At 42.1% G+C, this 21,529-nt stretch overlaps 1 protein-coding gene across 2 annotated transcripts in view; it reads left to right on the top strand.

The window, feature by feature from the left end:
* The window catches only part of STARD3NL (STARD3 N-terminal like), a 53,667-nt gene that overhangs the window by 22,163 nt on the left and 9,975 nt on the right, over positions 1 to 21,529 (top strand). The window contains exons 2-7 of one of the 2 annotated variants that reach the window (XM_008590583.1): positions 6,166 to 6,448; positions 13,147 to 13,224; positions 13,817 to 13,894; positions 16,028 to 16,081; positions 16,189 to 16,306; positions 20,142 to 20,237. In XM_008590583.1, coding sequence (XP_008588805.1) covers positions 6,224 to 6,448; positions 13,147 to 13,224; positions 13,817 to 13,894; positions 16,028 to 16,081; positions 16,189 to 16,306; positions 20,142 to 20,237 — 649 coding nt within the window. In that variant the 5' untranslated portion in view covers positions 6,166 to 6,223. The remainder of the gene's footprint in view (positions 1 to 6,165; positions 6,449 to 13,146; positions 13,225 to 13,816; positions 13,895 to 16,027; positions 16,082 to 16,188; positions 16,307 to 20,141; positions 20,238 to 21,529) is intronic. The other variant, XM_008590584.1, reaches the window with a different exon arrangement.

The raw sequence follows: 21,529 nt of genomic DNA, 5'->3' as shown, positions 1-21,529 counted from the left end.
ATGATGCGTACAGAGGTTTTAATTGTGTTTACATGGTCTAGCTTGTTGCTTGTGCTTTTGCTGTTTGTCATAAAAAGAACATGCATCAGGTCTCCCTAGTCCAAGGAGGATGACAGAAGAAGAGGACGTAGACCCAACACAAACTCTGCTACCCACAGCCTGAAGCAGAGTTGACCCACTGAGCCCAGCCTAGAGCAGGTGTACAGGCATCCTGCAGACCTGTGAGCTTTGAAAGGACGGAAGACCCGAGCTGATAAGACGACAGGACCCAAGCTGACAGTTCGCCAGAGAAGTTCCACTTTATTCAAGGACTGCGCGTATATTTATAGGGGAAAGGACGGAAGACCCGAGCTGATAAGACGACAGGACCCAAGCTGACAGTTCGCCAGAGAAGTTCCACTTTATTCAAGGACTGGGTTTGGATAGGGGGTGGACGGGCGGTAGCTGATTGGACAGGGCTGGGCAGGAAGTGAGCCCTGACCTGTGACTGGTTGAGGTTTTGGCACCGGCGGGCTTCTACTGAGGAGAAGAACCTGGAAGGGCGCCATATTGCCAGGGAGTGCCTTTCCCCACCCCTCCGCTTGAGTGCCCACGGTGTCCTTACAAGCTTGAGAATAAACGTAGGTGGTTTTATACATTAAGTTTTGGGTAGTTTGTTAATGTAACATAACTGTACAAATAGCTGGCTGATATTATAGTACACAGGAGGATACTTACCCACTGATAAAGATAAATGTCTGAGGTGATACATCTGCTAATTACTCTATTTTAATTATTACACATTATATGCATACATCGAAATATCTTGTTTTACCCCATAAATATGTACAATTATTATGTGCCAATTAAAAAAAAAATAAAAGGGAAAAATAAAAACCAACAGAAAAACCCAATTAAGACATCAATCTGTTTTTCAAAAACCAAAACAACAAAAGGGGATTTTCATCTCCTCACACAAGTGGTTTTCTTTATTTTATAATTCTCCACTCCCCATGATTCTCCCACAGTTGGAATAAATCCTGAACTGTAGATTTAGTTTCCTGTGTATGGCTAATCAATACTTAACACCCTCTTTGGAGAGGCATAGCTTTCCTAAGCCAACCACAGAGTGGATCTCAGTACCAAGCATTGAAGATTGAATACTTCTCAAATGACATCTGGGAAAATGTCCAGACCCTACCTCAGAAACAAACAGTTGCAGTCTCACTTCACAGAGATTTTTGAGCCTGCTGCTGTGCTAGTCCCTGGTCATGTTTAGGGCCTTCAAGGAGTCTGCCAGCTAGCAGGACAGGCAGCCAGGTCAAAGATAATCCAGTCCAGTGGTAAGCAGTGCTGTGAGTGGCACGTCTGCAGGCTTGGGGAGTTTTAGGGAGATGGGCTTCCCCAGCCTGAGGATTGGGATGGGGGAAGCATTCCTGAAGGAACTGAAACTTGGACTGCATCTTTCTGAATGACATGGTTAGGATGGAGTCCAGTAATCGCAGAGTAGAGAGGGGCTTCAGGAATAATTTGTCTTTATACATTGGAAGGAAGCACTCATCCTCAGTGTCAGAAGCACAGAAGTACATGGTTCAGCTAGTGGGGGTTGAACAGGATCCACAGGCGACACTGATGCAGATGTGCACCAAACCTCCTCATTTTACTGCATTTAAAGTAAGCCTCATCTCCTTATGCCCTTGCCTCAGGAACCCTTCAAAGGCTGGCTTTGCTGGGCAGGCAGCTCTGGTCTGATCTGTAGGGTTCCACAGTGCAGGCTAGTCAGTAGCACACCAGAATTTTGGGGTCTTCCCTCAAGACTTGAATGACACGCCGCACCTAGGAATGTGTAACCTGGCTTTGAGAAGGGCTGCCTCTGCTGGATGAAGCAACCAGAAATGCCATGGAGTTGAAATTTGACTGAAGGCACTAGGCAGCAGGAAGGAGCTGGGTGGATGCGCCCCTCTGTGCTCCCCACAGACTGTTCTGCAGTGTGCTTTCTCCATTTCTTGTGTCTGGAGATGGCCCGCCCGCCCAGCCCAATGCACCGCCTGCCTCGCCTTGCTGGGTGGCCCCCGGCTCATCAGGAAGCCAGTAGGTGCTTCTCATGCCTCCCTGTCCCACTCGTTTTTATACTTATTTATCCTGTGTGCTTTTAAGGAACTCAGGATAAAACATTCTTTGTGTATATTTTTTAGAAGAAAAACGTCTGTTACATTAAGTCAAATACACTTGTATTTAGAAAGCTTCTTTAATCCAAGTCTATCATAATGAAATGAGTCACAGAAGAAAGCAAATCCACTCTTACTATAAGGGCTAATAATGCAGAACCAAGAGTTTTCTACAGAACACAAGTTAGCTTTTACTTGGTATTTTTGATGAGTACTTGCCAAATTTTCCAGTTCACAGTCTGCTTTATGGGAGTAAAAAGGATTCCTGAGCTCTTTCTCTTCTCCCACCTGCCCACAAGTCCCTCCCTAATTCCCCATTACTCAGAGGTAACTGATGTTTTGGGCAGGTGGAGACTGTCAAATTTGTTTACCTGCTGTTGTGGCTGATCCTGGGTTCACCAGCAGTGAGGGAGACAGAGACAAAGGTGGCCACATGTTTGTAAGTCTGATCAGTATGTTTCTAGCATGAGTTTCTCAGACTAAGCACCCTTCTCTTATTTTTCTTTTTTTGAGTAGGAATTTTACTCAAAAGATTTATTCTAGAAATCTGAACCATGTTTTTTTGTGACATAGGAGATGTACAGTGTCATTTGTTATATCTGAACCAATTCACTGGATTAAGTATAGGTAAATAAGAAAGGAAGAAAATGAAGGAAGGAAGAGAGGAAAGAAAGGAAAGGAAGCTCTCTCTCCTTTTTTACAATTGCCCTCTTTCCCAGAGAAAGATCAGTTTGGTTAGAGTCACGCTGCTCAGACCAATCTGTTCTTTGGTTACCTTTGTTATTGAAGCTATTGCAGGTATCTATAAATTTTAGCTAATTCACAGATATACATATGCATCTGAAAAATAATGTAATAATCCTCATTTCTCAAGTCATGTGTGTATACTGTCATTTTTTATTTTGAAATATCCAGCCTCAGATTTCTAGGATTGGTGTTTTGCTTTGTTCTTTTTTATTCACGAGGAGTGGGTTTGCGGAAGGAGAAGGAGTAAGACTAAGAAAACGATTTTCCTCCTAAAACGTCCTTAGTTTGAACTTTGAATTTTTTGAATTCTCTGTACAGTTCAGTGAATTTAAGAATTTAAATTAATTTTAAATACAGTTTTTAGTAGATTATTACACTGGCTTATCTGGGTTACCTTTTCTTAATGTTGAATGTATTGTTACAGAAATATGTCTGTATTCATCCAGGCTGTTTTAGATACCATCTCAGCTATCTTTTTAAATTGCAACATGTGTGTTTCAGCACAGAAAACAAAAGTATTTACATTCGCTTTTACTTATCGTTCCAGAATTAACTCTTGGAAGTCTGACAGGTGATTGGAGTGCTTTGCAAGCTTTGTTTTAAGGCTGTTGCACTGGGGGATGCCGTTTCCATCCCTGCCACTAAGGTGGTATTGTTTCATTGAGACAGGCGTCATGTAGATATACTTCCAATTTTGGAACTTTGTATTTTCTTTTACAAGGCACTGAAGAGGATTCCTATTGAGCTTTTCAAAATGCTTTGCTAATTCGCTGACTCTGAGGAGGCAAATTGAATGACCAAGACAGTGTTACCCAGTGTTGCATAGATTGGCAGAAAAGAAAGGGAATAGCTGCATAGAGTCCTGGGGATAACTGTCCAGGACCCCAACAAAGTAACACTGAAGTTTAGTCCTTCCTGTTGTTAATATAATATATGTAAAATAAGAAATTTGAGAAATGTGGAAAAGGTGAACGGAGGAGAAAATACAATCTCATCAGCCAGAGATAATTTATCATTGCTAATATCTGATGTATTTCATAGGTACATTCTTTTAAAAATTTGGTTGATTTATTTTACACAGTTGTGAACATACTATGTGTGTGTGTGTTCTATTGAGTATTAGATTTTTTACCCAGTTATCATTATAACCCAAGCATTCTTCTTCTTTTTTTTTTTTTTTAAAAAAAAGATGACCGGTAAGGGTATCTTAACCCTTGACTTGGTGTTGTCAGCACCACGCTCAGCCAGTGAGTGAACCAGCCATCCCTATATGGGATCCGAACCCGGGGCCTTGGTGTTATCAGCACTGCACTCTCCCGAGTGAGCCACAGGCCGGCCCAGCCAAGCATTCTTCTAAGCCATTGTAAATGCTTCATAAGCATGTATTTTAATGTCTGTACTGTGGCTATGCCATGATTTATCTAATTACTTTCCTATTATTAGCTCTTAGGTTGTTTTCTAATTGAGACTATTATAGTTACATTATGATAAAGTCTTTTTTAATAGAGATTTTTATTGAAAGATAACATACATAATTCATCTATGTGTACATGTATATAAGTGTACAGCATTTTGAATTTTTAACAAGTTAACATACCACTGAAACCACTACCTATATCAATAAATTATCATTAAGTGAACACAGATGTTTCAGGTCAAGAAATAGAACTTTACAAAGTCCCCTAAATGCACCCACCATTTTCTGCCCTCATCTCTGTTTCTTCCCTCTTCCTCGAACGTAATTATTAACCTGACCTCTAATGCCATAAATCAATTTTTGCTTTAAAGGTCTATAGTTTAATTTTCTTTAGATTTCAAAGGTAGTTACAAGATAAAGAGGTTTGAATATTTTAAATTGTCTTAGTGCATGTAATCAAATTACTTTCAAAAATGTCATGGTATTTTACTGCTACCTTGTATAAAAATGTGGGAAGGATTTTTGTTCCCGAGTACAGGGAGAAAAATCAGGGTCAAGTGTAAAGAGATTAAGTTCAGGACAGTGAATAGGACCAAATGGGACCCCAATTTCTTTAGAGAAATCTCAGCAGTCTGTTTCCAAATTCTGTTTTACTCACTTTGAACATGTTCTTTTTCTGGACATTCCCAGTCATCGTGGCAGTGACAAAGGAGAGCCTGGTGAAGCACACACTGGCTCTTAAGACTTCTGGATACAAGTGGCACACAAACTTCTGCCCACACTCATGGCCGGAGAAAGGCACATGAGTTCAGTAGAGCCAGGAGTGTGTAATCCTCCCACAGTGAGAGGACTCCAGGAAGGGAACTGGAATATATGGCAAACTGTCACACTGTCAACCATGCTTTCTACCTGATGACTTTGCCAGATCTGATCACTGAGGAGATCAGATCATTTAGATTGCTCATCTTTTACTTTACTATAGAAGCACTTCCTGGCCTTGGAGGGACCTGTGTCTTCATATAGGCCTATAGCATCTGTAATTATCAATCAGGCAGTTGCTTAGTGCTGAGCTTTTTGGAGTGTGCGCACTTCTCTTCCAGGAACAGGCCCAGAAACATGCTTGCTCATGAAGAGATGATGGGGAAATACTAATTCAGTTTATTAGGTACTTTTGGTGGACAGAAATTCCTCATCAGGAAATAAGTTTTTGTAGCTAGTTCACATGTTCTGCTTATGGGCCCTGGGAAAGCATTAAGTAAACATTCTTCGTTAAGTAAACATTCTTCAAGACTACGAGTAATGACACTTAAAGAACTGTAAAGGATTTCTCCCTAGCACAGCAAGAGAACTAGCATGGCTTGCTCACCGAGAGGCTTGCTGTAGGTTGTCAGCAATGCCTTTGCTCACTTTGATTAAGTAAACATTCTTCAAGACTACGAGTAATGACACTTAAAGAACTGTAAAGGATTTCTCCCTAGCACAGCAAGAGAAGTAGCATGGCTTGCTCACCGAGAGGCTTGCTGTAGGTTGTCAGCAATGCCTTTGCTCACTTTGAAAATGTTCTTCTTTACCTGGCCATTACCAGTCATTTTGGTTAACATCCTTTTCCACTGTGAATTTGCGTTCTTTTTTATTGCCATTCTTCTCTATAGCAGGTATTTTGCAGTATTAATTGATAGTATCAAGAGTTGCTTCTCATTTCTCTTTCTCTTTATGCCTTTATCAAGACACAAAAGTTTTCAGTCAGGACACTTTCTTGCTCAGTTAGAGAAATAGTTGCACGGTGATGAGGGTAGCACAGTTGTATTAGGTGAGCTCAGATTTAACGTGGTGTCTCTCCTTTATTCCCCAAAGGTCTCTTCTTTCTAGGGATGGTGAAGTTGGGGAAAGGCTCCCTTAACCCTCCTCCAGGATGAACCACCTCCCAGAAGACATGCAGAACACCCTTACTGGGAGCCAGAGCTCCCACACCTCTGTGCGTGACGTCCACTCCATCAACCCCACACAGCTCATGGCCAGGGTTGAGTCCTACGAAGGAAGGGAAAAGAAAGGCATATCTGACGTCAGGAGGACTTTCTGCTTGTTTGTCACCTTTGACCTCTTATTTGTAACATTACTCTGGATAATAGAATTAAATGTAAGTTCTTTATTTTTTTTCATGACTTTATAAGAAATGTTTTCAGAGATAAAAAACAATTTTCTTATTTTTCTCTTAATTTCTTTCTTATTTAGTGATTTCCATCTTTTTCTGAATGAGGCAACATTGCTTTTTTACAGATGATCTGGACCTTTCTTTTAATGTTATTGCTTAGAACAAACCTGGTAAATTTAAAACTCTTAGATTTTGAAATTTGAATTCCTGGTATTTTGCTCTATGACAGGAGTTGATAGACTGACTACACATTGTGGGACAAATTCAGCTGGCCTGTTTTAATGAATAAAGTTTTATTGGAACACAGCCCTCCCATCTGTTTACATGTTGGGTGTGGCCGGCTTTTGAGCTGAGTGTTAAGTAGTTGTGTCCGAGCTCTCTGCCCAACAAAGGCAAAAATACTTATTCCCTGCCCTTTTCAGAAAAAGTTGGGCAGTTCTTGCTCCAGAAAATGTAGAATGCTTCAGGAATATGTTTTAGATATTGTATCTACTTTTCTAATTCCCATGTTTAAAATTTTGTATTTGTTTTTCCTTCACTTTTTTGCAAAGAGGTTATTTATTCCTATTTTATCAGAAAGGTTGTTTTAGAGGCATTTGGAGGTTTATGCAGTTATATTGCCAAATAATTGTCTAGACTTGTACTGTTCAGTAGACATATAACGCAAAATTTGAAATAGGTAATTTAAAATTTTCTAGTTGCCACATTAGTCATTAGTGAAAGTAAAAGTAAAAAGGTGATATTCATTTTAATACTATATTATTTAACACAATGACCTGTTTTCTCACAAAGCCTTGGGTCTGATTGTTTATATTCCTTACCAAGAGATAGGTGAACTCTTCCAGAAGACTTTCCTCACAGGCAAAAGTTGTCTGCTTCCTTCATTTTCAGCAGTTTACTTATTTCCAGGAAATATTTGCTAAGACCTAGGTAGTACTGATTATTACCTATTGTTTATTATTAAGAAGTTACTCTTTGCTAGGCACAGTGCAAGGTGCCTTATAAGAAATTAAGTAGAGAAAATATGAAAATATGCTGAGATTCCTGTCTGAAAAGTTATTTTTGAATCTTTTAACAGAAAGAGTTAACATCTTTTTTTTTTTAAAGAAAAGACCGGTAAGGGGATCTTAACCTTTGTCTTGTTGTTGTCAGCACCACACTCAGCCAGTGAGCGACCCAGCCGTCCCTATATGGAATCCGAACCCATGGCCTTGGTATTATCAGCACCACACTCTCCCGAGTGAGCCAGAGGCTGGCCCAAAGAGTTAACATCTTAATCTAAATTTTGATTAATGTTATGATTCATAAAAGCAGTTTCAGGTCTAGACTCTAGTCTCTTAGTATTAGGATCATTGAATCTAATTGAATTTCATCACAAATCCTGATAGAGGAACAAAACTCATTATGAAAGCAGACACTCATACTAGAAAATAAGATTTGTCCTAGAATCACAGTGATATGTAACATGAATCTACTGTTATGTTTCTGTTTACAGGTTTTATTTCTGTTAATTTAGCACTGTGGGTATGCCTTAGTTTTGTTTAAAACCAAAGAGGCCAGTGATACAGAATGTCTCTTTTTACTGTTTGTTCCATATGTGCACATTAAGGAAGACATTTAAGCTCAGTATATTTTAAAGGATTAATATGTTTTCACAACTGACAGCTGTATGATGAGAGACGAAAAAGAAACGCTATGTTTTGATAGGAAGCACAGCAGCAGTTTTAAGGGGATGCACTTAAACATTACTTGAATGTCAGCACAAAGTCGAGGTATTCACTGCTTTGCCGCCAGTGTCACCGCATGCCCTTCAGTGAGGGAGGTCATGGTGCAAGGCTTTGGTGGGAGTTCACGGGATCACACTTGTCACTGCCCTCCTTCCCTCCTCCTTCAGAGAAGTGGAAATGAAGTGGACTGCCCCACTTCTTGTCCCCAGAAGGGACATGCGAACATTTGCATGCAGCATGTTATAGACAAAAAGTCACCAGGCCTACCGATTTAGAAATGTGTTTTTATCTTCACCTTTTCACTATCAGTTCCCCCAATTGAAAAGTTAAAAGATCTTTAAGATAGTGTATCATGACTTTTTTTAGTAAGGTGATTTTTTTTTTTCCAGCATCCAGTTTCTAGTTCTATTTTTTCTGAATTGTCATTCCTGACCTGGGTTTTTTACTACACAGTACCACTTGTTTTCTTTGTTGTCTCTCTGTAAATCTCTAATCACTCAGATTCATTGTGTGTATTTTTGGTTTGTTTGTTTTTCCTCATGTCTGTACCTTTACTGAGTGCCATGGCACAGGTTTCTGATTCAGGTGTTGCAAGCTCCACAAAAAAACCTATATGAGCTTTAAAGTTCAGCTGAGGGGACATGGCACATGTCTTATACTGCCTAGTAATGCCAGTCTTTAACAGAAGAAAGAAAATGTCATAAAGGTGCTTAGGCCTTTAGAAGAGTATGAGGGCCAGGGTGTTCTGTGCAGTCATAACAATAACCACAATAGTGCACCTTCCCATGTGGCTTCCAATTTAGCTGCTTTCCTCCTTGCTTCTGGGAGCTGACTGCCACCATCAGGGCCTGACTGAGCCTAGAGAAGCCCAGCACCACCGTGGTTCATTTTCTTTCTAGAAGATCCTTGGACAGCTTATCTCTTTTGGGTCATTTGAAGGCATGGTTTTGATTCTGTCTAGGGCCTCGCTAGGTCTACTTTTAAGTGGACTGATTTCCCAGATTGGATCTGGAATTAACCATGTCTTGGGTTCCCTGAGGACTCTATTCCCTTTCCAGACTCTTCTCCCCCAGACTCTTCTCACTGATATGAACAGGGATCAAAGTGTCAGGAGAAGAGAAGTTGTTTTTCGTTTTAGCTTTGGATACTTTGGACCTCTGGTTGAAAAGAGGCCTTTGCCAATGCTTATTGCCTTTTTTCTTTTTATTCTCTAACTGGTTTATAGGAAGTGTCAGAGCTCTTCTAATTGGACCTAGAGCTGTTAGAACCAGCTCTGTGGCCTTAGGCAGGCCATTCAGTTTTCTGGGCCTTGGTTCTTAGTCATTTCACTGAACTGATACCTTTCTTGCCTTCCTCTTAGGTTCATGTAAAGGATCGAGTGGAAAGATGTACACAGCAGCCCCTTGGCAGTTATAAAGCTCCACACACGCATAGGTTATATAACTTATTATTAACTAAAATAAATTTAACCCAGAGAGAAAAAAATGTCGATTACTATTCTCTCGCTGTTGTTACATTTTAGTTTCAGATACTTATTACCCCACCGATTCAGTTCTGATTCTATTACCCCACTGCCACTATGTTCTGTAGTTCAGCTGTGATGACCAGGGGCAACAGAAGTTCAGAAGGAGGACCTGTGGGTTGGGATCATCTGAGCGAGTAAGTGGAGGAGAAGGACTGTGGCGTGGGTTTGGAAGACTGTGTGGCTCTCGGGTGGGTTGGGTTTGGGAGCAGTGGGGAGAGGGTTTGGAGACCAAGGTGGGCAAAAGCACCGAGGCAGGAGTGTGTGCTTGTGCGTGGGGCGTGCATGTGTTGGAGGGACAGTGACAGAAGCAAAGAAAATACCAGCCTGGCCAGAAAGTAAAGTGCCCCTAGGAAATAAAATTGCATAGGTAGGCTGGTGCCAGATTATTGCAGCTCTGAAAAGCTGTATAGAAGTGTTTGGACTTAGGTTCTAGAGCGGATTGGAAAATAAGGTTTTGAGATCTTCCAGAAGTCAGTGATGCACAGTCTGCATCATGGCCTACCTGGCATGCCCAGTCAGATGTCATATGTAACATGCTCCCCAAACACACACATACACACACACCTATACCCCCCCACCCACACACACAACGCCACACGCATAACCACACACCCCCATACCCACATCCCACACCCACACACCCCCATACCCACCTCTACCCCCACACACCCCACCCACCTTCCCACCCACACCCACACCCCTCCCACACACTCCCACCCCACCCGTGCACATGGACCTGCTTTTCCAAACCTTCTCCTCATCAGATGCTCAGGCCAAAAATACTCATCCTTGATTGATTTGCTTGTTTAAATGTTTTGCATTTTCCATGCCCCATATCTCCTCTAAAAGTAAGTCCTGTCAAATCTACTTCTGAAATACATCTAAAATGTGACCACTTCTCTTCATTTCTGCTGTTACCACCCTCCACCACGTTGGCGTTGTCACTCGTCCACGTTCCCAACTGGTTTCCGGCTTCCAGTCTTGCACATCTGTGATCCCATTCTCCTCAGAGGAGCTGGAGTAACCTGTAAAAAACATAAGTCAGATAATGTCACTGTCTTTTTAAACCCTTCCTGGCTTGCTGGATCAGTAGAGTAGAACCCATATGACAAAACTTGCCTTGCAAAGCACCCTGGGAGCCTCTCCAGACGTTCCCTCCACCCTCTGTACCTGGCCCAGCACAGATCAGCTGCACTCGCCACCACCTCCTGTTCTCAGACTTGGACAAGCTTCTCTCTGTCTGGGGACTTTTGTGCTAGGTGTTCCATCTGAATGAGTGATCAATTTTCTTTATCTTTCTGTACATTCCAACTTCTTATCATGCTGGTATCTGCTTAAATGTCACCACTATTCTGTCACGCTGTCCTGCCTCTGTTCTCTGTGTAGCACTTATTTTCCTGTCTGTTGTCCCTCTTGCCTTGCGAGAATATAAGCCCCATGATGACAGATTACTTTGTTTGCTGAAGTATTTTCTGTGTTTAGAACAGTGCCTGGTACTTAACAGGTACTCAGCGAAGTTGAGGCTACTTCAAAAAGTTCTTGGAAAATAGAATTAAAGACAATCTGAGTCTTTCCATGAACTTTTTGAAGACCCCTCATATTTGGTGAATGGATAAAGGCATGGAGACACACTGGCAGTGAGTACGCTCACAGAGGCTGTGGAAGGAATGCCACATAAGCTGGCGGGGGTAGGAGGGAAGAGCTACCCTGAGAGACACACAGAAGGAGAAGATAGCAGAAGACTTGTTGATAGACTGATGTCTTCATCCCCAGCATCCAAAGATGACTCTGAGGTTTCTAATAAGGTAATGCTCCTAGAAGAGCAGTACTAGAAAGAACTGTGACTAGGAATAAAGATAGTTAGTGTACTTAAGATATCTTGAGCTAGATACAAAGATTTCGAAATAGGATTTAGAGAACAAGTTAGGGCTAGAGGTATAAATTTTAAATGTCCTTATTTAAAGGCAACACAAAATCAGGGTCTTTTAAAGTGTACCAGAAACCAGAGAAAAGCTTTTTTTTACTGACAATTAGACCTGTATTGGCAGCTTTGATTCCTTTTCTCTCAGGAATAGAAGGGAGGAGTCTCTGTTTGGTAGAGAACCCCTTTTTGCTGCAGGCCTCTTGGAATAATCATTCTTTTAATATTCTGAGTATTAGTAAATTTGCTTATTCCGAAGAGACACAGCAATGAGACTAGATTGTTGGTGGACTTTTAATGATTATTTTTCCTTGCTCCCAGGTTTTCAATTCTGTTCATTTGTAAAGTTGTAAAATCAAGGAGGTCTACAGCCAATCTGTGTTAGTTACGGAGAAATACAAACCTCCTTAAGGGATTTTTAAGACACAGAATAGTGTTTTTGATATGCTTTCATTTGCATAACAAATACAAATCCATCAAAGGGTATCTAAACCAAGATCACTTTTTCCTTGTGGTGATTTTTATTCTAATTTGACCAATTAGCAAAAGTTAATTCTTTATTAATTTTTTTCCCTCTTACCTAGTTCTCTGGTTAATTGCCCTTCATTTTTTCCTTTTTCAGATTGTCTGCATTTGTCTGCCAGGACTGTGCTCCAAACTGGGGACGTGAATTTACTGTTGCACGTCACGTTTCCTCTGCTCCGGCTGGTCCACAGCCCGGATGGTTGCAGAGTGCCTGGCTGGGTGCTGCATTACCTGCCCCACCTGTGCCCCTGATTGATTTTGTTTAAAAGATATTATTCTCCATAATTTAATTTGTAGAAATTTGAAATTGATAATTCATTTTGATAATAGAATTGTGAGAAGACATAAAGTTTATCATAATAGGTTTGATTTTCATTATTTATTATAACTTTATCACATGTGATTGTAGGTCTGGTTTGTCCCTTATTCTGTTATCTGTTCAAGTTAAAAGATATATTTAGTTGCTAAAAGTGCAGGATTTTTAAACGCCAGGAGCAGATAAAAACGAAGTACCACAGAAAATTTTACACCATTATCCTGTGTTGTGGTAACAGCCATCGTTGAGGTTTGCTGTGAGCTCAGGGGACCCTTGGCTTCCCAAGACCCCAGACTGTGAAGAGTGATCAGAAGGTGAGGGAGGCCTTAGATAAAATGTGAATTGCCTTCTTTAAAAATACACGTTTGTATGATTGAAGACTGTCTTAGAAGGGAAAAAAGTAATTTTTTTTTTACTTAACATTTTAGTTTGCCAAAATATGAAGTACAAAACCATCATCGTTTTACACATATCTGTTAAATGGATGCATTTACAATTGAAGTGGGAAGAGCTATTCAGCCCTTTTCTATTAAAATCACAAGGGTTCTTTTCTTTCATTGTTAACATTTCTGGGTTCTCAGGAGATAGGCAGAAAAGTGTGTAGAAACCTTGCTCTTTCTATTTTCACGTGTAGACCTGTCCTCCTTCTGCTTTTTACTGTCCCCCCAGGTTAACGGAGGCATTGAGAACACGTTAGAGAAGGAGGTGGTGCAGTATGACTACTACTCTTCTTATTTTGATATATTTGTAAGTATTTTTTATTTTATGGTTCATTTCAGAGATGATAAAACTGAAGCCAAAAGGCAGATTTCCTCTAAATCAAGATCAGATTCTCTGTGTCTTTCTCCCTCCCTTGCACACTGACTGCATTTCCTTTTCCCTTTCCCACCCATTCAGTGCTCTTGCTCGCTATCTCTCTCAATTAGGAACTGCCGGAGCATCTCAAGGAAACAAAACATAGATGGGAGATAGGGGAGCACAGCAGGAGCCACTCCATTTTCTTGGCTGGAGACTTGATACTTTTACATGGCTCAAGCAGAGCCCACTGACACACCCTGTCACTGATGGAAAACTCGCCTGCTCACAGAGAAGCCCAGTGAAAATGTCCTTCCTTTCCTGCCTTGTTGTTTTGATAATGGGACATTAATTTGAGACCTTCTTTGGTATCACATTAAGTTCTAGAGCAGGGATTCCCAAATGCAGGTCTACAGATCAGTGCCAGGGTGTGGCAGTCTCCGGCTAAGTCAGAAGAATGAAGACAGTTGGTGAGTTCTTCATAAAGCCAACTTCCTTTATTTTTGCATACATTTTAAATAACTTCTCTTTTTTCTTTTCACAGCTATTGGCAGTTTTTCGATTTAAAGTGTTGATACTTGCATATGCTGTATGCAGACTGCGCCACTGGTGGGCAATAGCGGTGAGTGTGCCTGCAGGAGTGGGTCACCTCCTATGGAACGGGCAGCCAGTCCTGCTCATGACAGGCATGACGGGGAGAAGATGAGGTTTAAATCTGGGTGGAATTCACTAGCTTCCTCCACACCCCAGGGCTTCTTGCTAGTGTTAATGGGTACCTAGCTTTGTCTCTGTGGATGCTGAGCAAAATTGGGAATCTAGAGGGTGAACAGTGATTACTGGCCAAGCACCAGCCCACCCTCTCCCTCATTTTACAGACGAGATGAGAGTAGTCCCTGTGTCACAGAGATATTGGAAACTGTCTTGTTTGGTTGAAACTACTTAGTGGTTTTTCATGACTTCGTCTCCACTTATTTTGGCACTTGCCTCCCCTGATTGATTCCCTTCCTTCCAGTCTTGGAGGGAGAAGCTCCCAGGCTCCATCCTGTGTTGCCTTCCAGTTCCTCGAGGACAGTGACATCTATTTCCTTGCATCTAGCACAGAGCCTTGGCACATGCCATTCACCCTCAATAAATATTGATTGATTGAAAGAAGAACTCTAAACAGTTCTACCCGAGCTACTTCTGTCATGTCCACAGCTGTCTGAACAGTCACCCTTTACAGAGCTCTAATGAGGCAGGCATATGGGGGACACTGAGATTCTTAGGCTAGAAAGAACTGCTCGGTAATAACCTGGAGACTGTGATTAGAGGGTGAGACCTCAGTCTGTGTGGCCCATGTCAAGCTTGGCCAGCTGGAGTGGGAGTCATGCTGCACCCCTGAGACAGTGGCCACAACGGGCCATGTCTGCTGGGTCTTCTCTCCTGAGCATTTGCAGAAGCACAGGTCAAAGTTCAGACCATCTGTTAATCCAGAAACTTACATTTCTCAGATGTAGGCTGACTTCTTGGCCAGACTCAATTCCCTTTTTCAAATACTCTTTTACCAAAACCACAATAACTGTGATTATTGTAATTTCTCAGTTGTCTAAACACTTTTTTGGGGGGTGGGGACATTCTAGTCTGCAGTCTCCACAATGTATGCTAATATTCATCAGACCGTCGTTTTGTTTTTGTTTGACCATTGTTTGTATCAGAAAAGTGGTTGACATATAGATATTCAGTGAGTTTTAACACGTAATTTCCATAAGTGTTTTTAAATTTCCAGAAGGATAGGTCTGCTTTAGCAGATACATTTTATTGTTTCTGTTTCTTGATTTTGAGAGCATATGCAGAGATAGTCCAAATCATCTCTGGAAGGAGAAGTCAGCTAGTTGCTACAGAGCATTTACTGTCAGCCTGTAAAGTTAATTGGTGTCAGAATGTGAAACGTCTCCTCTAGCAAGCAGCTCATGCTGGCTCGTGTGTGTGGGAGTGGGGGTCTGCAACCTTGTTAACACCTGCTGAACAAGATACCTCGTGTGCCCTGGCGTCCATGCTCCCAGTCAAGGCTACTGTTTGCATTCACTTTGGTCAGTTTTACCATGCTGAAGATATTAGTTGGAGGAGGGAGTGGCGAGGCTCGGGTATTGTGAGATTACTATCTTTGGCTTCACAACCCCTAGGGAGAGTCCTATACCCTACGTGTACCACGGTCCCTTCTTCCACGTGGTTTTACAGCCTTTGTCTTTTTTTTTTTTTTTTTGTCTTTTTTCGTGACCGGCAACGGATCGCAACCCTCAGTGTCGCGCCCGTACCGGACCGGGACCGGCAACGGGATTGCAACCCTCGGTGTTGCTCCCACACCTCGCTCAGCCAGTGAGCGGCCGGTCTGTATGTGGGATCTGAACCCTCAGCGGGAGCGCCACCGCGCTTCCTAAGCAGCGCACTGTAGCAGTGCGCCACCGGGCCGGCCCCTGGTTTTACAGCCTTTGGATCCCCCTTCCAGTGGGTAGAACACACTTTCCCAGCACACCAGTCTGCTAAAACATGGGAAGAAGAAAACCACAGGCAGCCAGTCAGGGGCTGCAGGCCATGTAGAAGATGCCCATTTTGCCCCAGTCTTGGGTAGGAAGGTAGAAACGGGTGAGGTGGGAAGGAGCCAGGAAGGAGCCGGGCGGGCATGGGTTTCTCAGGCATCGCCTGCTGCTGTGTGAGGGTCAGGCCTTCACAGTGTGAGATGTCTCATTTGGATGATGCTGGCTTATGTGTCTTGCAGTTGACGACAGCAGTGACCAGTGCCTTTCTATTAGCCAAAGTGATCCTGTCAAAGGTACGGCCTGCTGCGCTTGGTCTGATTGCGGTTGGTAATGACGCTGCTTTCCAGCCTGAGCACGCACTGACTGTGTCTCCCTCTCCCACTCACTTCTGTTCTTGCAGCTGTTCTCGCAAGGGGCGTTTGGCTATGTGTTGCCCATCATTTCTTTCATCCTCGCCTGGATTGAGACGTGGTTCCTGGATTTCAAAGTTTTGCCTCAAGAAGCAGAAGAAGAAAACAGTAAGTTCCTCTCAAAGTTGTCCTCTGAGACTGGTGGGTGCCTGGCTGGCAGGGAGAGGTGTGGTGTGACTGGAGCTGCAGGTGCGCAGCGTCAGGCAGTCACGGTGTCTCCGTTCTTCAGTGGCTACAGCAGAAATCGAGAGGAAGGGTGGGTGGGTGGAAGGAAAAAAACAGAAGTGTCCCCTCTGTTCAGCTGCTGGGCCAGGACTCCCTGCAATAAAGTGCAGACGCTGGTGAGGAATACATTCAAGCATGATCCAGAATGGTGAACACCTCTCTGTCTCCAGACAGGGTGATGTTCTCTCGCCACTGGCAGCAGTCACAGGACACTAAAGAGTTTATGCATATAAACAGCACTGTGCTGTGCAGAGGCAGAGAAAATTAAACCAATTTTAAGTGGGCTGAAGCAGCACCTCTAAATACAAGTCAGCAATTCTTCAGAGTCTCACACTGCTGTCCACACAGCAGGTGGTGGCACTGGATGTGCTGTAAGTAGAAGAGTTAAGTGCCCAGAGCTGGGACTGTTGGTAGGTTTCTGATGAACACAGAGATCAGAGGTGGAAGACAGCAAGCCAGAGCAAAGCTCAGCCATCTCAGCCGTGGCCCTCATCCTCTGAGAAGCTGAGTGACAGCTACTGTGCCGTACTCAAGGGTCCTGCCAAAGCTGGTCTTGTCTCACTGAGTGGCTTTGAGTAGCTCAGGATAGTAACTAGGAAGGCTAAATGATTGATTGAGCTTTATGGTTAATTACTGGGCTGGAATTCTCCACATAATGTCCTTCATGGAAGCCCACATGCCCAACGACCTATCCTGGAGGTGAAATAACCAAAATTCACTTTGAAGACCCATGCAGTATTAAGACATGTCATTTTTATGCCTCTGTCAGCCTCTGACTCAAATGGCCTTGCCTCATAGGAAAAAAATCTTGTATCTTACGAAAGTCAAGCATGATTATAACCTCATAAAACATCAGGATGAAAAATCTCCTTCCTAGTGGCTTTATTTTGGAAAATCTCATTTACAGAGAAGAAATCTTTAAGAGAAGACGTAGAATTCAAGAGTAGACTTTAAAACCATGTTAGTCAGACTAGGATGTGTTTTCTGTCCTGCGCCCTGTGTTCCCTTATGATCACGTGTTGTGGACAGGAGATAGGTAAAGTTCATGGAGGTATCTTTTTAACACTGTATATAAATGTGTAAACTTTATTGAAAACATAACAACTGTTAATATGACCGAGGCTTGAATGGCGATGTGATTAAATCAAATTCAAAGTAATAAACAAAGCAGAAGACATGATAGTGAAAACCGTGTTAAGACAGCACTCATCTTCACTGTCACAGGCATCTGGTACACATGTACCTGGCCCTGCTCCCTGGCCTGGTGCTTCCTCCCACGTTATTATCTAACGTTAACTCAGCCACTAGCCAAAGGAACACAGGTGTCTCTGGCCCTTCTCTTCGCCTGTCGGTGCTCCTGATCTTCACATCACGCTTCCTTCTCTTCCCTTCTCTTTGTTCTTTAATACACTTCTTTTCATTGAAGTCCTTTTTATCACATAAATATTTCTTCAACATCTTAATTACTCTTTATCTATGTATAAAAGACCCCTTATGGATTATGCATAATCTGGCATTTCTCTAACCAGATGCAGTCCACAGAACTGAGTGGGTTTTTTATTTCACTTCGTGTTTTGGTTTTGATGTTGTTCACTTTCGTAGGGAGGTAGGTATTCCCAAGGGAAAGATGCTGTAAATACTGAATTAAGGAATCCCATGAGTAACATGAGGCAGTGTTTAAAACTACTTGGTTATTTTTCCTTACAGTATTGGTTGATAATTTATTAACGAAGCCTTTACTTTTTTTTCAGAATATTTTTGAGTACCACTTTTATCTAGGAAGTTTTTAGTATAATGATAATACCATTTAATGGTACTTCATCTTGCCAAGAAGCTGCCAGAATGGTGAAATCATTTCTGGAATCTGAATGTCTTCTCTTCCAGGACTCCTGATAGTACAGGATGCTTCAGAGAGGGCGGCACTTATGAGCTGGATGATAACGTGAAGAATATAACACCTCAGGCAGCTTCCAGCTTCCCTCACGGACCAGCTGGCTTCTTATCTGTGACTTTTACCACCACCTAGTGGTGCTCTGGAGCATTACCATGTCCTTGGGTTATGAGCTAAACAAGAACCTGGGGCNCAAAACAGAAGGGGGTTAGACTTCCTGTTCCTTCAGCAAGCGGGGCTCTGCGCTGCATTACGAGGAGAATTTTGTTTCCACATTAATCACTCAGGAGTAGTTAAAGACTCCATGGCTAAAATCAGAGAAGGCTTGGCTAAAAAAAAAAGAAAGAGATCAAAATCAGGGATGGTTTGAATCATGGTTCAACTGCTCCCCATGGCTCACGACCCTCGTGTCTACTTTATTAGGACTATGAATGATATTAATGTTACTTCTGACCTTCGGTCCCTGCATTTTAAATCACTTAGTAGCTTTTGATAGGGAACGTGTTAGTACTGTCCAGATTATGATGTTAAGACAACAATATCAGGAAGTAGACCAAAAAAACACAAGTATTTCATGATTGAAATACACACAAGAAAAAAGGGGGTAAAATTGTAGGGGATTGTAAAAATTATATAAACTTTAATATATTGTAGAAAAATATAAATTTTAGTATACACAGTTTTGTAACAAATGCTTGCTAATAACATTCTAAGTAAAGCAGCTTCTAAGGGGCTAATAAGCAGCAGGCAGGCCCAAGTACACTAAACATTCCAAGAAGGGAACGGCCCCCACCCGGTTCCAGGCACGGGCTAGTTCCTTATCTAAGAGCCTCCTGGCCAGGCCCCAAGGAAGATATACAATTGAGAGAAGCGCTGTTCCTCATCGGGGGTACCAGCCTAATAAAGTCCACCTGGAAATCTAAAAGTGCCACAGATCTATCAGGGTGCCAGCCTGCTAAAGTCTGCCCATAAATCCAAGGGCGCCACAGATAACCAATAACTCATCCTGTCATAAAGATCTGTTCAGGAAAAACTGTATAAAAAGTGCTGTATTGTAAACTGGCCGCCACTTTTGTCCGGAAAACAAAGCAACCCCAGCATGCTGGATTATTAAAAACTCTGTTTATTGCAATGGTCTCTATCTCGGGGTCTTTGTGAGGTGAGCTATCCCAACGTGTGGGATTTGTGCATGGTGCATGGGTCTTACAGTTTCTCCCACGTTATTACCTAACGTTAAATCAGCCACTAGCCAAAGGAATGCAGGTGTTGCTGGCCCTTCTCTTCACCTGTCGGTGCTCCTGATCTTCACATCACACTTGCTTCTCTTCCCTTCTCTTTGTTCTTTAATACACTTCTTCTCATTGACGTCCTTTTTATCACATAAATAATTCTTCAACATCTTAATTATTCTTTCTATATGTATACAAGACCACTTATGGATTATGCTTTAATCTGGCATTTCTCTAACCGGATGCAGTCCACAGAACTGAGTGGGTTTTTTATTTCACTTCGTGTTTTGGTTTTGATGTTGTTCACTTTCGTAGGGAGGTAGGTATTCCCAAGGGAAAGATGCTGTAAATACTGAATTAAGGAATCCCATGAGTAACACGAGGCAGTGTTTAAAACTACTTGGTTAATTTTCCTTACAGTATTGGTTCATAATTTATTAATGAAACCTTTATTTTTTTTTTCAAAATATTCTTGAGTACCACTTTTATGTAGGAAGTTTTTAGTATAATGATAATACCATTTTAGGGTACTTCATCTTGCCAAGAAGCTGCCAGAATGGTGAAATTATTTCTGGTTTCTGAATGTCTTCTCTTCCAGGACTCCTGATAGTACAGGATGCTTCAGAGAGGGCGGCATTTATACCTGGTGGCCTTTCTGATGGCCAGTTTTATTCCCCTCCTGAATCTGAAGCAGTTAAAACATTTGAATGTCATTTGTGTTTTTGTTCATTGTGCAAAAACTCTGCCTCTGTCCCTCTCCCTACCTCCTCTGTTTCTCACTACACTTAGCAAGCGTTTAACAAACCAGGCATTAAGAATGTGAAAATAAGTAAGACACAGCCTTATCTGAGAGCAGTGGTGAGACACAGAGATGGAAGCATATGTATAGTAGAGGGGCACAGACACTGTGATTTGTGATCCACATCTCAGAAGACGGACAGACAAGGTGGTGGGTCCTGATTCCTTCTGTGTCACCTGTCGTCCCTAAACCAGCCTTAGTGAAGGATTTCCTGTGTCTGAAAATGGCAGCACCACCTCCCACTTGACCACGTCAGAAGCCAGAGCCTCACTGCAGACTGTGTCCCTTTCCTACAGCTCACATTGTATCATTCTCAAAGCTGCTGAGATTCTCCCTCCTTTATGTCTGCCTCCACGCTCTCATTTGAATCTCTCACTTCCTGTAAGTTCTAACCTCAGTTCAGCATTTCTTGCTTCAGTTTCTGCAACAGTCTCTGTCTCCCTACCTCTAGTTTTGCCTTCCACTAACCAGTCACCAGAGTGCTCTGTTAGAAATGGCAGTTGCACACAGCAATAAAAAAACAGAGAACCCGATTAATAGTGGGCAAACGTAGACTTTATCCAAAAAGATATACAAATGGCCAATAAGCCCACGAAAAGATGCTTAACATCAGTGATCATTAGGAAAATGTAAATGAAAACCACGATGAGTTCCCACTTCTCACCCATGCGATGACTGTTATATGGAAAGAACAAACCAAGAGATAACAAGTGTTGGTGAGGATGTGGAGGAATTGGACCGCTTGTGCATTGCCGGTGGGAATGTAAAATGGTACAGCCTCTGGAGAAAACAGTGTGGCCTTTTGTCAAAAAATTAAACATAGAATTTGCATATGACACAACAATTCCAACTCTGGGTGTATATCCATCCAAAAGAAATGACAGCAGGGACTGGAACTGATTGTTTTTACACTTGTGCTCATGGCAGTGTCATTCACAATACCAAAAAGGTGCAAACGAACCAGATGGCCATCATCAGACGAGTGCATGAACAAAATGTGATTTACGAAGATGCTTCAGAAAGTTTGTGGAAGGATTCTTGTATCTTTTAATTCTAGTTTTTCCATAACCTTTTGAACTACCCTCGCATATATATCACATGGGATATCATTCAGCCTTCAGAAGCTGTACGGACACATGCTACAACATGTATGAACCTTGAACACATTATGTGAAGTAAAATATGGC

Source organism: Galeopterus variegatus, unplaced genomic scaffold (genome assembly GCF_000696425.1).
Source record: "Galeopterus variegatus unplaced genomic scaffold, G_variegatus-3.0.2 Scaffold6216, whole genome shotgun sequence".
Lineage (NCBI taxonomy): Eukaryota > Metazoa > Chordata > Mammalia > Dermoptera > Cynocephalidae > Galeopterus > Galeopterus variegatus.
Note: the sequence above shows the minus strand (reverse complement) of the source record. Positions and strands in the feature narration are given on the sequence as shown.